This window comes from Syngnathus leptorhynchus, chromosome 21 (genome assembly GCF_054491065.1).
Source record: "Syngnathus leptorhynchus isolate UIUO chromosome 21, UIUO_Slep, whole genome shotgun sequence".
Classification (NCBI taxonomy): Eukaryota; Metazoa; Chordata; class Actinopteri; order Syngnathiformes; family Syngnathidae; genus Syngnathus; species Syngnathus leptorhynchus.
The window spans coordinates 2,266,224-2,284,941 of NC_141215.1; the positions used below are offsets into that span (position 1 = coordinate 2,266,224).

The following is an 18,718-nucleotide window of genomic DNA, read 5'->3' on the forward strand; positions in this document are numbered from 1 at the left end:
GGCTGAGGAACCTTCCGACGTCACGTTTACATCGGCCGCCTTAAGATAACGAGAAAGGGAGACGACGGTGGCGAACGCGATGGGGGGTCACTAAGGGGGGTGTCCACATATGCGCATAAAGAGATAAAAGCATACATATGGATGCTCGCGTTGCTTTGATGATGCGAGGGTGGTGGCGCAGCACGGGGGCTTGCCATTAGCAGAGACAGATGGGCGAAAAGCCTCATTGCTCCAAAGTTAATAAAAAAAACAAAAAACAAAACACCATTTGCAAAGCAGTAAAAACAGTGTTTTCTTAAAACGGAGCACCAAATGCAAAAACAGCAGGGGCCCCGTTGTTGAACCCTGAGGAACACCATACGACAGTGGCGCAAAGGATGATTCAGGCTAACACAAAAAGTTTTGTCAGCCAAATAAGATCTAGATCACCAGTTGCTGTAAATGAGCCAGATTCAGCGATATAAAAAAATGTATTGCGATTTTCGATTGGAATTCAATTCATCATTCAGCCTCAGCGAGGACATGAAAAACTTAGCACTGACAAACATTCTTTTGTGGAAGATGGAGTAACAGGAGCAAAGAAGAGCAAACTGCAGGGGCGGCGCGCGTCATGAATAATTCATAAGCGATGGACGATGGAGTAAGTAAGCGAGAAGAGGCGGAGGAGGAGAGTTATTAATTATTTTGCTGCCCCGGGTAGAACGAACGCAGCTTCTGAGCGGCATCCACCAAGGTGAGAAAAAAAAAATGTCTTCATGAGTTTGGGGATTTCAAAAAACCAAAATCTCCACAAGGCATCTCCATGAGGATAAAGTAAAAGGTGATTTTTTTTTTTTTTTTTTCAACTGGCACAAACAACACTGTCATCTCCTGTTGCACACACGCCTCCAGGTCGGCCTCCGTTTGGAATAGCAATGAGAGTTTTAGTCAAAGCGTGCTTTTAATGGACGTGGTGGAAAAGTACACAGTCAAGGTTATGCGGAAAAGACGATTATTGTTGTCAAATTATGCCACAAAGGAGATGAGAGGGCTTTGACAAATGTTTCTCATGACTCACATGACCTAAGTAAAAGACATAAAAAATAAAAAAGACCTTTTTGATGTGAATACATTTTGAATTACATCATCTTTTTGTCTTTAAAACTTGTATTATTACAGGCTTAATATTCGTGAATTTATAAAATATAAAAAAAAACGTGTTTTCTGATGTAAACAGAGTCAATTTGAGGTCAAGCGTAGCAACAAGAGAAGTCATTTTTGGAACGCGGCATCCAAAAGTCAAAGCCTCGCCTACACTCCAGTTAACATTCATCAGCGTGTTCCGACTAAAACAAAACATGAAATACTCTCGAGTTGACGTTGGGGGCTGAAAGGAATAGAGAAGAGGGAAAAAAAAAGTGTTTAAGAAAAAGAAGAGGGAGAGGAAAATGAGTTGTTCATACCTGACTGCTCCTGTAATATAAAATCCAATTTGGAGAGGCATGGACGTGAGGGGCGGGCGGGATGAGATAAGGTGGACCCCCCCTCACACACACACACACGCATTCATACGCTAACACACACTTGGTACTTCATCAGCTCGGCAAACACTAAATAATGAACAATGCTCAGGCTGTCCTGGCATGATAAGTAAGTGCCCTTCGCCTCCACACACACACACACACATGAATTAATGACAATTACTTTGTCTGCTCTTTTTTATTGAATCCTTATCAAGGGTAAGAAAGTGAAACCGGGAACCCTTTTTTTTAAACGGATAAATCGAGGAAAGTGACAAATCGAAATTGCCTTCAATGGGAAAGACAACCGAGCGCATTTACACCGAGTGATGCAAAGGTGTCGACAGAGCGGGCCGTATACGTCGCAGACGATTTCAAGCGCTTTGATTAGCGGCGGCGTTTAAGCGCACACGCTAACCGAGAAAGGATAATGACGGCGTGTGCGCGTGTGACAACTCCAATAGGGACGGTAATGAGTGTGTGAAAATACACTCAAACAAAAAATTAATGGAGCGCAGGTATAAGCCGAATAAAAAAAATACCGCTTGAGGGTAAGCTAACTTCATTATGTCCCATAAATCTGATTCCTACCAGCAGAGGGCGCAATTAATTCAGACTCAACTAGCTCGCTGCCTAAATGGGCCACAGTAGAAATCGTAATAAATCGTCAAATCTGGCTTGTGTATTTTAATGTGAGGCGTCTTGTAATCTCGTAACGATCATCGCGTGAGGATATTTCCGGACTGTTGCCGTGACGCTACCGAGGCGATTTTCGCAAGTCTGCTTCCACTGAGAAAGAATTGCTTCAGCGGGAGCTTGCAGCAATTGTGAGAATGTTAGCGTTAAAAAAAATAAATAAAAAAAAAAGAATTCGGCGCTATCAGTGAGCGACAGGCACACCTGCCCGAGGCTCTTTTCACTGCTGCAGGTGACTTCAACTGACAAATCTCAAGTCTGCGCTGAGCAGATTTCACAAGTGTGACTTTTTTTTGCGTGAACAGTATCATCATTGCTCAACAGTGACATTTGCCTGCCAAACTAGCCCCGCCCCCCCCTCAGGCGTCGCTACTGCTCCGCTAATAACGAGCGAAATATAATTAATGATCCGCGAAAAAGACGAAGCGCCTCAGGTACCGGCGGCTGGATACTCACTCGAGCCTGGAGGAAGGTTGGCGAAAAAGGCCTTGAGACGTCCGGACAACCACTCCATGCTCTCGTGCAGGTTGGCCAGAGATTTGAGGTCGCTGACGTCGCGCAGGATCTCGTTCTCGGGGATGAGCTTGTCGCCGAGGTTGCCCGTCAGCACCTCCGACTCCTTGGCGAACGCCGCCCTGTGGAATGCATGATTAAGATGATTCGTGTGTTTTCCTCAACCTTTGTTTGCCGAGTCTTGGGAAACACCGCATAACTTGACACGTATCAATAAGTACCGTGTGAAGTCTTCTTCATCTTCTCGTTTTTGTCGCGTCTGCCTCGGCTGAGCCATGTTTGCCCAGTTGGGGAGAGACTGGAGTAAGCGACTGATGTCTTCGTCTTTGGACCAGGAAGCGCTGATGGTCAGCTTCTCCTCGCACTGAACTATTCCCCTAAAGACGGACATGATGTCACTGTATTTTTCACATCGGGTTATAAGGCGCATTTAGCAAAACAGCAAATTGTTCAAACTTTATTTAACAACAATTCGACAAGAATACACAAGTTAAACCTGATTAAAAGATGAATTGTCAATTTTTGAGAATATTATTATATTATGTTATGTTATATTACATTATGAATATATATTAATTTTAAATTTGGCCTTATAGTCCGTAAACAACTCACTAAATGCATGACAATAATAATTTATGATTTAATAATAATTTATAATAGAACAACTAATTTGATAGTAATTTAGAATCATTTCAAGGTGTTACCTGTAGGCTGTGTTGCAGATCTCCTTATATTCTTTGAGCTTGTCACAAACCATCTCCAGGAACTGGTTGGAGTAGGAGCTCAGGTCTTGCATGAGATTCATCAGATCCTGGATGGACTTTTCCACCACCACGGTGCTCTGCGGGCAGAACGAGACAACCAGAGAGATGACAACAAATGACTCCTGACGCATGACAAGTTTTTTTTTTTTTTTGGGGTAAGTTTTCATTTTCCCCCTTCGCTCATAATGTCACCAGCAGGCAACACAAATAGAGCGGCCTCTCCACCGGGAGATGTAATGATCCATAACGAGGCCGAGAACCGAGCAGTGCACACACTAAGACCCCGGCTGCAGGACAATAAGCGCACATCCCCTGCAGGAAACTTGTTGGCATTAATTTCGTTGAGCAACACATTAATTTGAAGGACAAAGTGCAGGCAGATGTTGGACATTGAGGATTTACCACTTGGTGCTGATCCAAATCAATATCGCTTTGGCATTGGTGGACACTCTCCTACTCGTGAGGGATCCATTATGTAAAACAGAGCAAATTTTTCGAGAGTAGCCATTTTGAAAGTATTTAAGACACAACAATAAGCCAGAGGCGAAAACGTAAAATTCAACAGCGGTCCAAGGCTGATGAATGAAGAAGAGGAAACAATGCGATGCCTTCGCCTCCAACAAATGTCAATTTCTGCTCATTTGTTTTGGACACTAGAAATCATTAAAAAGTAATCAAGGGACCGACTGGCGAAGGGGAGCATTTGAGTCCATTTACGTTGACCATTACCATCGGAGAGAACGCTTCTATACATCTCTTTCTCTCACGTCCATAATGATTCACGCTTAAAGGTCAATATGCAGTGCTATTGAGTGAAAAGCACATATATTCCCCCTTTCAGTGTTGCCGCATTAAGCTCCTGAAACCGAGCGGCGTGCACTTTGCATTTCCTCTTTTAGCACGCCGCCACTTTAAAAGCGCCACCACAGAGGAATATCCGATCTTTGCAAATGCATGTCGTGGTTTGATGGAATAACCTGCTGTCATTAAGTGCAAAAAAAAAAAAAGATGGCCGTACATTCCCAAAGGGTTGTTAATGCTCCGGACGCTGTTGCTAAAAGTGGTTATTTTCTTTTAGTGGCTTGAGCTAAAAAAACAACAACAACAAAAAAAGGTCATTACATTAATGCATTAAAAGGATAGCGCTGAGGATGTCTCATGTGGTAGCCCCGCCCCCAAAGGGGTGCTCTTCAAGGTCACACAGAGGTCACAATGTTTTAACCCCCTGTTTTCTGGCGTAACCAGTCGCACCAGAAGGCTGCCGAAATAATACACATGACACAAGATGATCCCCCCCCCCAAGCGACGCATACGGTTGCTCACCCCTCCCTTGGATGAGTCAAGCGACCGGAGTGTGTTCTTGACACATCATCCATCAACGTCAGGGGAAAGTCACACATGGGCTCCCCTACTTGACACATGGCGGATGGCTCGCATGTACGCGCCCGACGTGACTCTTTGTGTGAACTGTTTGGGGAAGTGGGTCTATGAAAGTTTGTTGACACAACCCAGCAGGTAAAATTCCAGATTTAGAATTTGGAATTTGATCCAACAAACGGCATTGTATAATCTTTTAGAAGACCTTGACATGTCAGTCTGGCAGGAAATGATCATAATAACAGAATGCAAATCAAAATACAATTTTACTTTGCATGAAAGCGTATTCATGATTGTCTCCCATTCTAAGGTTAAAAATGGCTCTCTGTTTGATAATTAAAATAGTTGTCGATTCATTTCATAACCGATTACTTGTTGATTAATCGATTAATTTTGACAGCTCTATTACCTAGTTTCCATCATATTCTTTCTGTCTTCTCAAACATAAATGCTCACAATGTCTCACAACGATGACACGATTTTGAAAATAAATGTTGAGTAATTTGATAATCGATTATTTGTCAATTCATCGATTACTTTGCCAACTCTAGGAATAACATAACATCGAAATGCAAAATAACACCACACAACACTCTGTACGATAAATTGATGTAACACAGTGAACCGTAATACGGAAAGCACAGTATGAAGTACCATAAAAACTCATAACAGCCCCAAAACAAAAATAAAAACAATGATCCAAACCACCTCCTGCATTTTTATTTCACTTGGTGAGGGTAATAATAAGTATGTAAAGATGGATGATATATTCGGGAATAACTTTAAAAAAAATGCATTCCCATTTAGGCGGAATAATCACATAGCTGGCGGGCTGATGAGATTGAGTTCATAAAAGAAAACAAGGTCTCTTTCATGGTGCGCCATCACGGCTTTCGACACGACATTGTGTAAGTGTTCTAATTGAAAGATGAGCAGCAATATCACACTTGGCTGCTTGCAGATGGACCGCCATATTACGCTCCTGCTATTCGCAACCCGAAACGCATACGCATGGGCAAAATGAAATATGGTGTCCTGGCATAAACAATCTAAAGAGTTAAGATGTGCAATTTGAGTCCTTGCAGTGGAGCAAAAATCCATTAGAGTAATTATCTCTTTGTTGCCTTTTTTTTTTTTTTATATCTCCCATGTTCATTATTCTAATGGGTATGCAAAATTATACAAAGTCTTTGCGTCTATCGTCACATCTCATTAAGTCAACATCTAAATAAATGGATGCTCTTAGTTGTCAAAGTTAAAGGTTAAATTTTAGGATCAATTTCCAAGGTGTTTTTTTTTTTTTTTTTTTTTTAACAGCACATTTCAGAACACTAGACTGAGACCAATTTGGCAATGTTTGGACTCAGTGGAGGCCTGAAGAGCATGTGTGTTTGGCGCGAGATAACAGTAGCAAGGTAGGTTGCACCTCAGGTATAGAAAAAAAATGCCAGTTCAGTGGGAATAAACACCTTCAAGTTATAAGCAAAAAGATTTGGTGGTGCTTTGAAATACAATACATTTCAATACTACGATCGATAAATTTGTATTTCAATTATTCACTATCGAATATTTTTAGAATCGATGAATCCATCGGTTATTCCATCGACTAATCGGGTAAAGAAAATGTAAACCGATTCGGGTACTAAAATCAGACATTTGCAAATGTTTTCTTGTGATTCAACACAAAAGATAATTTGTTTTCATGAATAACTCCAAAAATAATGAATAATTCCAGTTGAAAGGCTGACAATAGAGGATAAAGCAAAAAAAAACATTTCCAAACAATTTCTTGATTATCAAGCTAGTGATCGATTCATTTGATCATTGTAACTTGTCAATTAATCGATGAATTTGGACAGCTCTAATCTCCAATAATCTTTTCCTATTGAAACGAATGAAAAGTATATAATTTAAGATTAACAGTCACAACTGCTCAATAAGCTACTTGTGTTTTTTTTTTTTTCCCCCCCCAAGCAAGACGAAGCTACCCACTTGATTGGGTCACACAAAATTAGCATGTCAGCTGCTGCAAGCAACAGTTTTAGGGTGTTTTCAAATTAAACGGAATAATTTTTTTGTGTGTGTGTGTAAATCACCCCCGCCACCCACTTTTCTTCTTCCCACTCCCACTCAAGTCCAAATCACAGGGCACGGTTGATGAAGCTAACAGGTGCATTGTGTTGTGATTGCTGCACCCACTGATGGGTGCTGGGGGGGGGGGCTCTGCTTTATAAAACCTTTCCTCCCGCACATGTGTGTGTGTGTGTGTGTGTTGGTGCGTGGAGGCAATCAGCAGGAAGCAAATAAGCATTGCCTACACACATCACGACAAACAATAAAGGTCAGTGTCATTACGGGAGGTAGCGGTTGGGCACGCTCATACTCACGCAGACGTGAATATAAATGGTGAAAGGTCACCGTCATTAGTTGGTGGTGCGACATGCCTGTGATACGCAGATCACACATACCATAGTGATGATTGGCCTTTTTTGAAAGGGGGGGGGAGGGTTGGACACAACTGGGGAGATATGGGATTGAGGTTTGAGCAGCAGATCTAATGCTAATCTAATGTTGGAGTCAGGTTTTTAAATATTATGAAGTTTTTAGACGCATGGGTGTGACCTATCTGATGAGTAGCCACCAAAAACAAGATTTATGAGGGGGAAAAAAAAAATGGAAATCACTTCGTGATATTTGTGTGCTCATTTTATGCTTTATTTTCCATGACCTTGCTTCGCTTATCGAGAGAGCTAGACGATGATTCGAAAATTCTATTCTGTTTCGTCATCCCTGGGACCTGTCTTTTGAGGAGTTGTTTTTTTTTTTTGCTTTGTGTTCTGAAACTATTTCTTCAGTTTTTAGTTCAATTCAGCAGCACCCAGCCCCCCCGAAAAATGGTCACACTAAAATATGGAGTGGTGTCATAATAACGTCTTATTTCTGCTTTATTTACAATAGATATGTTTTGTTAATATTATTATTACAGTTCATATTTATCATTGTTAAAAAAAAATCAAGTGGTCAAGAAATATCATAAACGCCTTGATTGATTGGAATAAACAGCATTGTAAAGTATATTGCAATATTATACAATATCATATCAAAAAATTCATTTAGTCACAAAAGCCAAAAAGTAGAGTTCTGTGTACGGAAATCGGGCCTGATATTATAATCGATTGGTATCGGGTGAAAATGATTTTTTATTTGAGTATCGGACCGGGACTCACAATGGTATTGAATCATGACTGTATTGATAGAATCAAGTGACTCAGACTCAGGTGCTTAAAAAAAAAAAAAAGTGATTGGGACGCCTCGAGTTTGCTACTATGGCAAAACACAACTGTTATTAACTATATTAATTTCAAAAACTACGTGGGATTGATTTGCTGTCCAATTAATAATCTATTAATGAATTCTATACATGTTGTGGTATAGAATGTGGGCGGTTGGTGGTGAATGGGGGGGTGGTTGCACGTGCTTTACAGGAGGGAGGTAGTGGTGGGGGGTAAGGGGGGGGGGGGGGGGGGGGTTGGACCAAGATAAATGGAGCCAATCTGACAAACTATCCAGCAGCGTAACCATAGACCTCGCTTGCCTCCACTCTTTTTTTATTCTGCCTCTATCTAACTCTAATTAAATGAATCAATCAGAATTGGACAGATAGCATCTCGCCGCTCACGTGCTTGTGTGTTGGATTCACCATCTGATTCCCACATGCACACGCGTAAAACAAAACGAAAAAAAAAAAAAAAAAAATGGATCCGAGCTTATCGGCAGCGAATGGACACTCACCTCTATGGACGTTATCTTTTGCTCCTTGTGGACCATATATAGCCAGGAGGTGTCAGGCTCATCATAATCTTATTATTACCCAATGATATACATACACGATACCCGCCGAGCCCCTTTGGGATCCACTGTCGACTCGTGATAGGCAAATCATCCCCTTTATCGATACTTCTTATTAACCTGAATGGGTATTCTTTATAGTCGCTCGTTCACCTTGACTCCTTGCCGCAGCGATTGCCGCAAAGTCAGATAGAACCGTCGCACAGGGGTCCCCGATATTTCACAACGTGACATGATTTATTAAAAAGCCGATACGTTGCAAAATGCAGCTATAAATATTATGCTCATGAGGGAGCATGGTGACAAAAAATATGACCTAGCCATGTAGCTAGATAAGGTAACCGCACTACTGCAGACTCGAATGGTGTAACTGAAAAGCCATGATATAGAGAGACCTAACTTTAAATCAAATAGATCGTAAACATATTTAAACACAAATAATACGAGAGAAAATGCTGTGCCTCGGCTGCATATACGCAGGTAGAAGAAGTGGGGGTCTAGTGTTGTGGCGTGAGGTCAACATCTGGGTGTGAGCAGTGGCCAACAGCAGCTCTTAAGTGAGTGCGTTTGTGTATTATTATTCTCCTGGCATTCAATAGACGGCTGAAAAGTGCATTGGCCATTGTGGATCTTATTTCACATATGCGAGGGCATTACAGAAAGTAAGTACGTTGTATTTACCGGCGATATTGTAATTACTAGAGCCCACACGATTAGTCAATTGGTGAATTTAATCAGCCTCATTAACTCTTTTAAAACAGTTTTGTTTATTTCCCCAGGATTATTTTTGCACACAGTAATACATCACACCATGAGACAAAGATAATGGCATTCAAAATCCCCCCCAACCAAAAACTAAAACATTGCCCCCAAAAAAGTCAGTCAAATATTGTGCTTGCAATTCATGTCTTGATTTTTGTGAGTATTATGAGACCAACAAAAGTTATTATAATGAACTGAGTACAACTATCATTATATATATTTTTGCGTATTAATTCGCCGATTAATTGGTTATCAGAATTTTACTAAAAATTGGAATTGACATTGGCCTCAAATATTTGCACCCTTGTAATTACTGTTTTATTTATATGTATAATATACTTTTATTTTAAAAAATAGGGGAAGATGGAACAGATTACCAGTATTTTCATTCATTTCCATGGGGAAAACTGCTTTAGAAAAAGATCAATGCTAACCCCTTCCTCCAGTCATACCTCCAGCTCACATTAGCATCTTAGCATGCTTCAACAGCCCTAAGTGAGCAGATGCCTCCATAAAATGTGCTCCCCTATGGTTTCCCATATGCGGCAGTGTGCTTAATGTGCTGAAACTATATTGAGTTCTACCTCTTCCTCTCATCAGCAGCCCCTGAGGTTATGATGCCAACAGTGTGCGTGTGCATGTGTGACGGTCCATGACAACACCTGGCGTACTAACATAGACATGCAAAAAAAAATAAAAAATAAAAAAAAATAAAGTCACACTCCGATCGGGCACAAAGACACATCTGCTACGTGATTGGAAACCCTTGCAAGCATTTTACGGCGCAGTCACCATGATCTTTAATCATCCACTGCGGTCACGGAGGCAAGAAGCGAGGACATTAAGCTCACAACAGACTTAAGTTTGTACTTCTTGGAAGGGAAAAAGTGCCAGGCTACTTACATGGGAACACTATTGTTAAGATAAACTACTCCCCCAAGTAGCAGAGCGGTCCCTTTTATACATTCAAAGATATTTTGCATCTGAATGTGCTGCAGTAGTGAACGGTTGCGAAATATATTTCACTAAAAGACACGAATGAACTTCAGTTAACCTGATTTGCTGCTTAAGTAGGCTGTGGTAAGAATCACAATGCAAAGTTAATGGATGATTAAAAATAGATGTTTGGTATCGCAAAAGTTGCAGAAGTGAGGCTAAAATGAATTTCAATGTGCAATAATTGTGCCAAATATTTAAAAATGCATTTCCCGGATTGCCGATAGACAAATGCGCCAAGCCATACGCACAGACAGGTAGCAAAACGATGGCTGAAAAAATATAAAAGGAGTGAAAAGACGCTGCCAAATAGTGCTGGGTTCTTTCATTCAAGCCAATTAAAAAAAATAAAAATCCCAAACAAAAGGGAGTGCTTTATTGCGCGCTCCCGCTATCAGCAGAAAGGCTCATTAGCCGCAGCAGCCGTAATTAGCAAGATGCTGCACTCCTCTCGTTAAGGAGGGGCCCGAGTCGTAAACAAAACCCTGCTGAACTCCGAACACCCACTGCCTCGCGCTACCTCTGTAATGAACTGCCACTGACGTTTGCAGCCGCAGAGACCACACAAACACACACACACACACACACACACACACACACACACACACACACACACACACACACACACACACACACACACACACACACACACACACACACACACTACTGTACACATGCGAGAGCTGCGACACAACTATTTGACAGTGACAAAACAAACACAGTTAAAGTGTAGACTAGCTAAAACGTGTGGGTTATAAACAAATATTAGCAATTTAAACACTATATAGAATATTACAAATTTTATTTCTATATTTTCATCAATAATATTTTGACTAGGCAATTGTTCCGAGAAGGGGAATAATGAAAAAGTCAACTAAGCCGTAATGTAGCCTTTGAGCAAAAACGTGTGGGCTGTGATCGGATATTAGCAATTAAAAAAAAAAAAAGCTAATATTTTAAATTTTAATTTCATATTTTTGACAAATAATATTTTGACTGTGCATTTGTTCCAAGAAGATCAAAAAGTCAACTAAGTCGTAGTGTGTAGACTTTGAGCAAAAACGCGTAGGCTATGAACGGATATTAGCAATTTAAAAATCAAATAATAATTTAAATTTGATGTTTATATTTTAATAAATAGTATTTTGACTGGGCAATTGTTCCAAAAAGGGGAAGAAGGCCTTTACCTGGAGCACGGGTCTCTGTACACCCAAAGTCTTCATGGTGTCAGCATTGGCGAGAATCTTCAAGGGGTCGGCTACCTTGCTCACCGCCTCGATTTCTTTGTTGATCTCTGTGCGCACCTGCATCAGGAAGGAATAAGATGAGCGGGGGTCTTATAGTTTGGTTTATGGCATCGCCGACCTGGTTGAGGAAAAGGTCATGTATGTAGTACGTCAGGAAGGTTTGGAGTTGGCACTGCTTGGCCTGGCCTGCGCCCATGTTCATCTCAATCTCCCGAATGAATCTGCACAGAGGAGGTGGGACAAACTATATCGTCATCTGGTTTTCTCAGTACAGTACATTTCCCATCCCATCAGAAAACTGTGTCAGATGCGAGTCGGACGCTAACGTATGGCGTCGCCGAGGCCCGCGTGCACCTCGTTTGTCAGGATCGCCGGTCGCTGACCTCGTCTGGTGCGCGCGGCGGGGCCGACGCCACGCAAGAGCGAGCGCTTCGTCGAGCGCGCGGCACATATAAATGCGCAAATAAATCAAACCCTGTGGAAAATAAAATTGCTTGACCTAGAAGACGTGGATACGCACGACCTAGGCATTGGACAGTACGGTGGACGAGAGGAAACAATAACAAAGCCAGGGTTATGTAAGGATGCGGAGATTAAAACACGGACATTTGATTGGAGCAAAATAGCGATTCGAATCCCCTCAAAACAGAAATGTGTGCAAATTAGCAAGCTTCCGCTAGCTGGAAATGTGTCTTTCCAATGTTTCACATCATCCACACGCATTATTTTCTTTGGCATATGTGAACACGGAGCATGTAGCTCGTAACCTCGGGCTAAACAAAACAATTCCCGCGGATAAAACTGGCACACTCAGAGACTACTCAGCGTTTGCAACCAATTAGTCAGCATGACTCGAGGCCTCGTGTGTGCAGTCTAAAGCCACTGTAAATCCTCCATTGATGCTCCAAAGTCGACCGCAACGCAAAAGTGGGAGAGAAACTCTTTTGTGGCCTAATTAAAGCTGTCAAACAATGCGAGATAGATAAACAGCTCCTCTCCATAAATATGGAGTCTGTGAGTGGTCCGCTTTTCAGGAGAAAAAAAATACAATTACTGCTGACAACTTCATCTTCAAAAAAAAAATAAGAAAAATAAAATCGATTTTGGTTGGACGGAAAGTTGCCACTTTACCACGTTGCCTTGTTGCCCCGTGATCCATCCCCCGGCTGTCATTACTGTCATTGTTTCGATATCGGAGTCAAGATGATGGATCGTTCGCTTTGTGTGTGAGCACAGATGGATTTTTCCGTAGACAGAGGTGATAACATTTGAGTAATGCGGCCGGGGCCCCCGCGAGTAGTAAACGTGCCATCTGGAGGCGAGGAGCGTGGACTCGCATGACGACGCCGGGAGGTTTGGACTGAGGTAACACGGGAAAAACGAATCGCGCTCCGGGGCAGAGATGACAACCGAAAACGACTCGGTTCGGAAACATCGGCCGGGTTGCTGTGGAAACGGCAGCCGTATCAGCCCGGCGTGTGAAATGTTAATAACCTTAAATAATTCACTTAGCCGCCCTGGTGAGCTCAGACAAACACTGACATGCTGCAAGAGTTGTAGTACAGTGAGGGTGGAAAAAAGGAGGGGCGGGAAGCAATTGGATTCCAATTGACGATTTAAGTCGTGAGAAGAAAAAAAAAAAAAAAGTAAATCCTTTTCTCGACATCCGTCTCCATCCAGCAGAAGTGTAACCGTGCTGAAAGAGAAATGGGATAGAAGAGAGTATCGTTTAACGACTCAGCTTTTTTTTTTTTTTTTTTGGAGGAGCTCGGTTGAATTCCGATTTCACCGTCGGCTATCGAGAACATCGTACCAAAACGCAACCCATCTGGTGACACTCCAAACCACTTATCTATTTGCAATGATTCTTTCCCGCGGCACTCCTCAGCCACTTCAGCAAGAATGTCAAAGTCATTAAAAAGATGCTAATGGATGGGAGACACTTGCAGAGTTTTCACACGGCTCGGCCAACGCTGAGGCTAAATCTTATTTTCTTTTTAATTGTTATTCAAGTGCACATTCAATATCGATTCGCTCGGATTATTGCGAGCCGCTCGCTTACTTTTATGGTGGCGTTGAATTAATAACAGAGGAAGGGGGGGGGGGGGGGAGTTCCTCTAGGGGATTTGAAGCAAGCAAATTAAAAAGTTTGATGAGTGCAAATTATAATATAAATGCTTGATGGTGTGTTGTTATACATACAATTAAGTATGACTGCCTGGATAAGCCACAACAGAGCTTTTCCCTTCAGTATGATTCAAATGGACAGTTTTATTAATCAACTATCATTTGTGCAATATCCACTTTTACCAGCAGATGGCAGTATGTCAGCTTCTAGACTTCAGTCACATTTTCCGCTATGATGCAGCAATGCAGTGGATGATAGCCTTCAGTGAAATGTACAAGTTTGGGATTCTACTTGGACCAAGATGGATGACAAACAAAAACGGATATGACAAATGGCTGCTCAGCTTTTTAAGGTACAGAGGTTGAAGTTATTAGTCGAAAAGCCGGCTAAATTACTCGGCGTATTTAAAGTCTACTAATTGCAAATCAGGTGTTTTTCGCATCGGACAGTTTATAAAATGTCTGTCAAACAAAGCGAAAGTCTATAATAGGTCTCTGTAGGTCTCCATAGATTACAATAGCAATTAGCCTTGCTAGCTTCAGTAAAATTCGATCATTATTAGTCTTAAAATATTAATACCAGGTACTGGTAGTGAATAACGAGGGCAGTGTGTTATGGATGAATTCGACTTTTAGTCGGTAAACGAGCTAAAACCATAAAAAAAAGCAACATTTTTTTTTCCAAGTTTACATTTCTAAAAAAAATTCTATACAAATATTTATTTTTAGTAATCCAGGCTAGCCACCCATAAAGTGTGTATGTTGATTTAGCTAAATTATGTTTATAAGCATTACTAATACTAATCAGTGTGATATTGGTCTCTGGTGTACCACAAGGTTCACAGCTAGGTCCCTCGCTGTATATATATTTGCAACAAATGCATCTTCAAAGTGTCTTTGTGTGCCTATTTGCTTTTTGTCTGTGTGTGGAGGCCAGTCGCAGTGTGGTGCAGGCCAATTAAAACCAGCGAGATTGATGAGCACCCAAGAAGCAGCGAGCGGTAGCGGTAACGCAAGTGAAAGCTGCTTCCTGCAGACAACAGGAAATGAGATGGCCTTGTTTAGCTGACGCTACCGGAACCTCAAAAGACAAATGACCGCTGTGCCGCGGCTCCTCAATCTTCCTAACGCTCACCTTACATCTTTTTAACGCCCTCTCACGCTGCGACCGAGACCACCTCGTCATTAGTCTTTTCTTCAAGGCTGATGAGAAAGTGAAGGTATTTTTTTACATCCGCTAATAAGGTCATGTTTTCATGTTTTTGTGTGCTTGCGGGACTAAACAAAAAAGAGCAAACAAAACTTTGAGGAAGACTGGCACATTGGCATTGTGTTGGTTTGACTTGTTTTTGTATTTTTGTCATTTTTTATTAGTTTATTTTATATTATATACAGTATGGTTATTGTATAACTGTATGTTTGTATTAATTTTAAAATATGATTACAATATTTGTATTGTTTGCTTATTGATAATTTTTTTCAGAATCTGTTTTTTTATTCATTATATTTTTATGTGTAAAAATCATGTTTGATTTTTGATATTTATTCATTAAAGTACATTAATTTGGATTTTTTTTGTAAATATTTTCTATTTACTGTATTTTTTAAAATATTTTATACAGGAATATCTTGTTATTCTTATGACCATACTAGGTTATATGTGCCGATACCAGCCACCGATACTTCAGGCAAACAAAATCTGCCATCAGTCCTCCTCATAAGTTGGTGGCGCTATACTACCGCACTGACAAATACTCATCTGCTCCACAAAGAAACATCCTTGCTCAAAATTTGTTTTTAAAAATTAGGTTTTATATCTCAAAATCAGGTAGCGGTGCTCAGTATTGGTGAATAAGTAAGCAAAGTATAAACATACCAGTAATGGTCTGAAAAAGACTGATAAAAGAACATCTGAGCATTTTTTTGTTGTTGTTGTTATGCATTTTGATTAATGTTGATAACTTTGAGTGTGGTGCAGAGGATACCCAAGATTTGCTGAGGTTTCTCAAATGCTCAGCAGAGCAATTAGGAGGTTTATCGGGCAAGAGATGGCTCTCGCTGTGGGACACAAAGAGGAGGTGATGGGGGCTCTAAATGATGGCTTTTATCCGCTTTGTGTAAAGCTTGTCAATAGAGACGGACAGGTGATGGCACCCTCCCCTGATCTGTCTGCGTGTACTTACTGTTCTTGCAACTCAACACTTTGATTGGATAGTTAGACATAAGCAGGTGCAGTGCGGCTATTGGATGGTATAATCATAATTATAATCAAATATATATTCAGAAATAAATTGATATTTATTTGACTTTCCAATAATCAGTGGAGAACAAGTGAATGAGAAGTTGTTGGGTTTTTTTTTTAACGGAAAAAATAGCTCTCTAATATTGTGTGGAGTATTGATTAATTTCTTGCTACCATTCAATGGACATTGTGGTGCTCCATGGCCACTTGAAGAAATTGACAATAAAGCGGACTTTGACTTTGACATTCAATATTTTGACGAAAAGTGGGTGGCTTTAAAGAGTAAGGTCTGTCCTGCGTTGTTTAAAACATCGAGATGTACAGATAGTCCTCAACTTACAAAGCACTGGTGGTGCTAGAGGGGTGGCAGCAGGGGCGCTGCCCCCCTCCTCAAAATATTTTATTTGAGATTATTTTGAGAATTTTTTTTATGCCCACTAAACATAAATTTCTTGGGGGGGGGTTCTAAAAAAAAAACAACACCTTTTTGTTGAGCTATCCATTACGATATGAAGATGTCATTCAATTTTTTTTTTTATTGAATTTATGTTAAAACCGTATATGTGTATACGGCAAATACAGTTCCTAATTTATTTCAGATTAATTTTTTTTAATTTAATTTACTAAATTTTTAATACATTTTAAAACCAACTTTAATGTGTCTCGACTTAAAATTTGACTTACAAACAGCCTTTTCGGAACTCATTTTTTTCGTAAATTGAGGACAACTTGTAAATACCATGAACTCATATTGATTTGTAGATCTGACATCCAAATGTCTTCTATATCGCAAAACAACGCAATTGACCTTGACATTCCATGACTTTTGGAGGAAACTAATTTTGTACTGTATGTGATATGCGAGGTGCTAACGGTTTGGCATCGAAAAAAAAACCTCATTGCGATATCACACCCCATGTTATCGCCTCGTCACTTGTGGCACACTGCCTTATCTCTCCATTTCCCACCCTTCATTTCATCAGCGCTCATTCTATTTTTAGCACGCCGTCGCTGTTATCTCTCCAAATTCTCAACCTTCGTCCTCGGCCTTTTATGTTAAACGCAGGGCTTTCCATCCCGCGCAAGTAAATTGAAATAGTTCTCAGGGCTCCGGTGTCACCCTGATTGAATCTAAAAAGAAAAAGTGCAATAAAGACAACTAGTGGTGAGAGGTGTGGAACACACCTAAGGGCTCCCCAAGCGATGTGGAGTGTCGGTAAGAGACAAATCGAACAAAGGCGGAATTTGGAAAGTATCTCTTGGGGGGGGGGGTCAGGTGACAACTCTCATTTTGGCACGAAATGTAATTTTGAGAACTCTGGGAATACCGGCGCATTACGAGAGTAGAGCTGAACGATTTTTGAAAAAGAATTGCGATGGAATGAGCAATTATTTTTGCTCTAGATCCTTTTTTGCATGTCAAACATAAAAAATATATGAACTCGTTGGCTGCCATTGACGACTATAGCCGTCAAACATATTTTAACTGGGCTGGCATTGAATGAGTTAATGTGAGACATTGCTCAAAGACACGATCAGATGGTCCTTTTTTTTGTACGACTTCGCCGGAAGGGCGAATCTGATGCAAAGGGTTAAATTATTCATTGATTTTCCAGGCGCTTGTTGTCATGTTTTGCTCGGCGAACGTCCACTTGAGAGAGATGACAACCTTGACCTTTTTTCTTTGTTACGTTTCACTTGGGCTCTGATGTGACGCCTTTCATGTTCCAAGCCATATGGCGGATATTGCGTCTGCCCGTCATTGAAGGGTATCACCTCGAAGGGTGACTAAAAGGTTAGGTTGCTCGGCCGCAAAATGCTAAGAAAGAGATGGCGAAAAGAAATATAATGTCGGTTAAGACAAGCTCAACATATTGCCACATTTGCGATAGAGGCAAGAACAGTTGTTTTTGTTATTGATTTTGTTTCTATTTGTTGATTTTAATGTTATTGTGTTAAGAATATTTGTTTTTAGATGTCAGATTTTTACTTTATGTACAGCAATTTGTAAGCAGCAAAGGTGATTTTTAAAGTTCTCTTTACAGAAAGTTGAGTTATTGGTTCACTTTTTTTTTTACATTTTACTGAATTCAGTTTTGAATCATTTTTTTAATTTAATATTTGGTGAATTCATTGAACTGAGTATTTTTATTGTATTCATTTTATTTGATACTTTTTTTTAATTAGTAAGATTAAAATATCTTCATGTTAAATTAATTTCATTGCATCAAGTTATTCATACGTTAACAGAGCATTTATTTTACGTATATTTTGTATGTAATTTTATTTCATTCTTTTTTTTTTTTTTTGTCTTACGCATGTTGTCAGTTTGGCAGAAACAAAACAATGAATACACCACAATTTATGACTAAATTAAAGACTTTCAGGCAAAAAAAAAAAAAAAAATGCACTTATGTGCCACCTCCAATAAACCAACTGTCAATATCTGTCCTTCCCTTTAAAGCCGAGGCGCTCTTCTGCTATCCCTTCGTGTCGGGATGCTTTCATCACCTCGCCAGTGTGATGATATCCGATACTTCTGTTTCCCGTCCTTCCAATCTCATTTACACTTGACACCTGACATTTGCATAATGGCCTCACTCCATCTCCTATCTCGTCAAGCGGCGGGGAGCATGTGTGTTTGTC

The 18,718-nt window shown here is 40.5% G+C and overlaps 1 protein-coding gene across 1 annotated transcript in view; it reads right to left on the minus strand.

Annotated features, from left to right (window-relative positions):
- Positions 1 to 18,718, minus strand: part of exoc4 (exocyst complex component 4) — a 55,182-nt gene that overhangs the window by 9,784 nt on the left and 26,680 nt on the right. Inside the window, exons 12-16 of the mRNA XM_085901693.1 lie at positions 11,822 to 11,924; positions 11,644 to 11,760; positions 3,413 to 3,549; positions 2,930 to 3,085; positions 2,652 to 2,830 (exon numbers count right to left, since the gene is read on the minus strand). Coding sequence (XP_085757819.1) covers positions 2,652 to 2,830; positions 2,930 to 3,085; positions 3,413 to 3,549; positions 11,644 to 11,760; positions 11,822 to 11,924 — 692 coding nt within the window. The remainder of the gene's footprint in view (positions 1 to 2,651; positions 2,831 to 2,929; positions 3,086 to 3,412; positions 3,550 to 11,643; positions 11,761 to 11,821; positions 11,925 to 18,718) is intronic.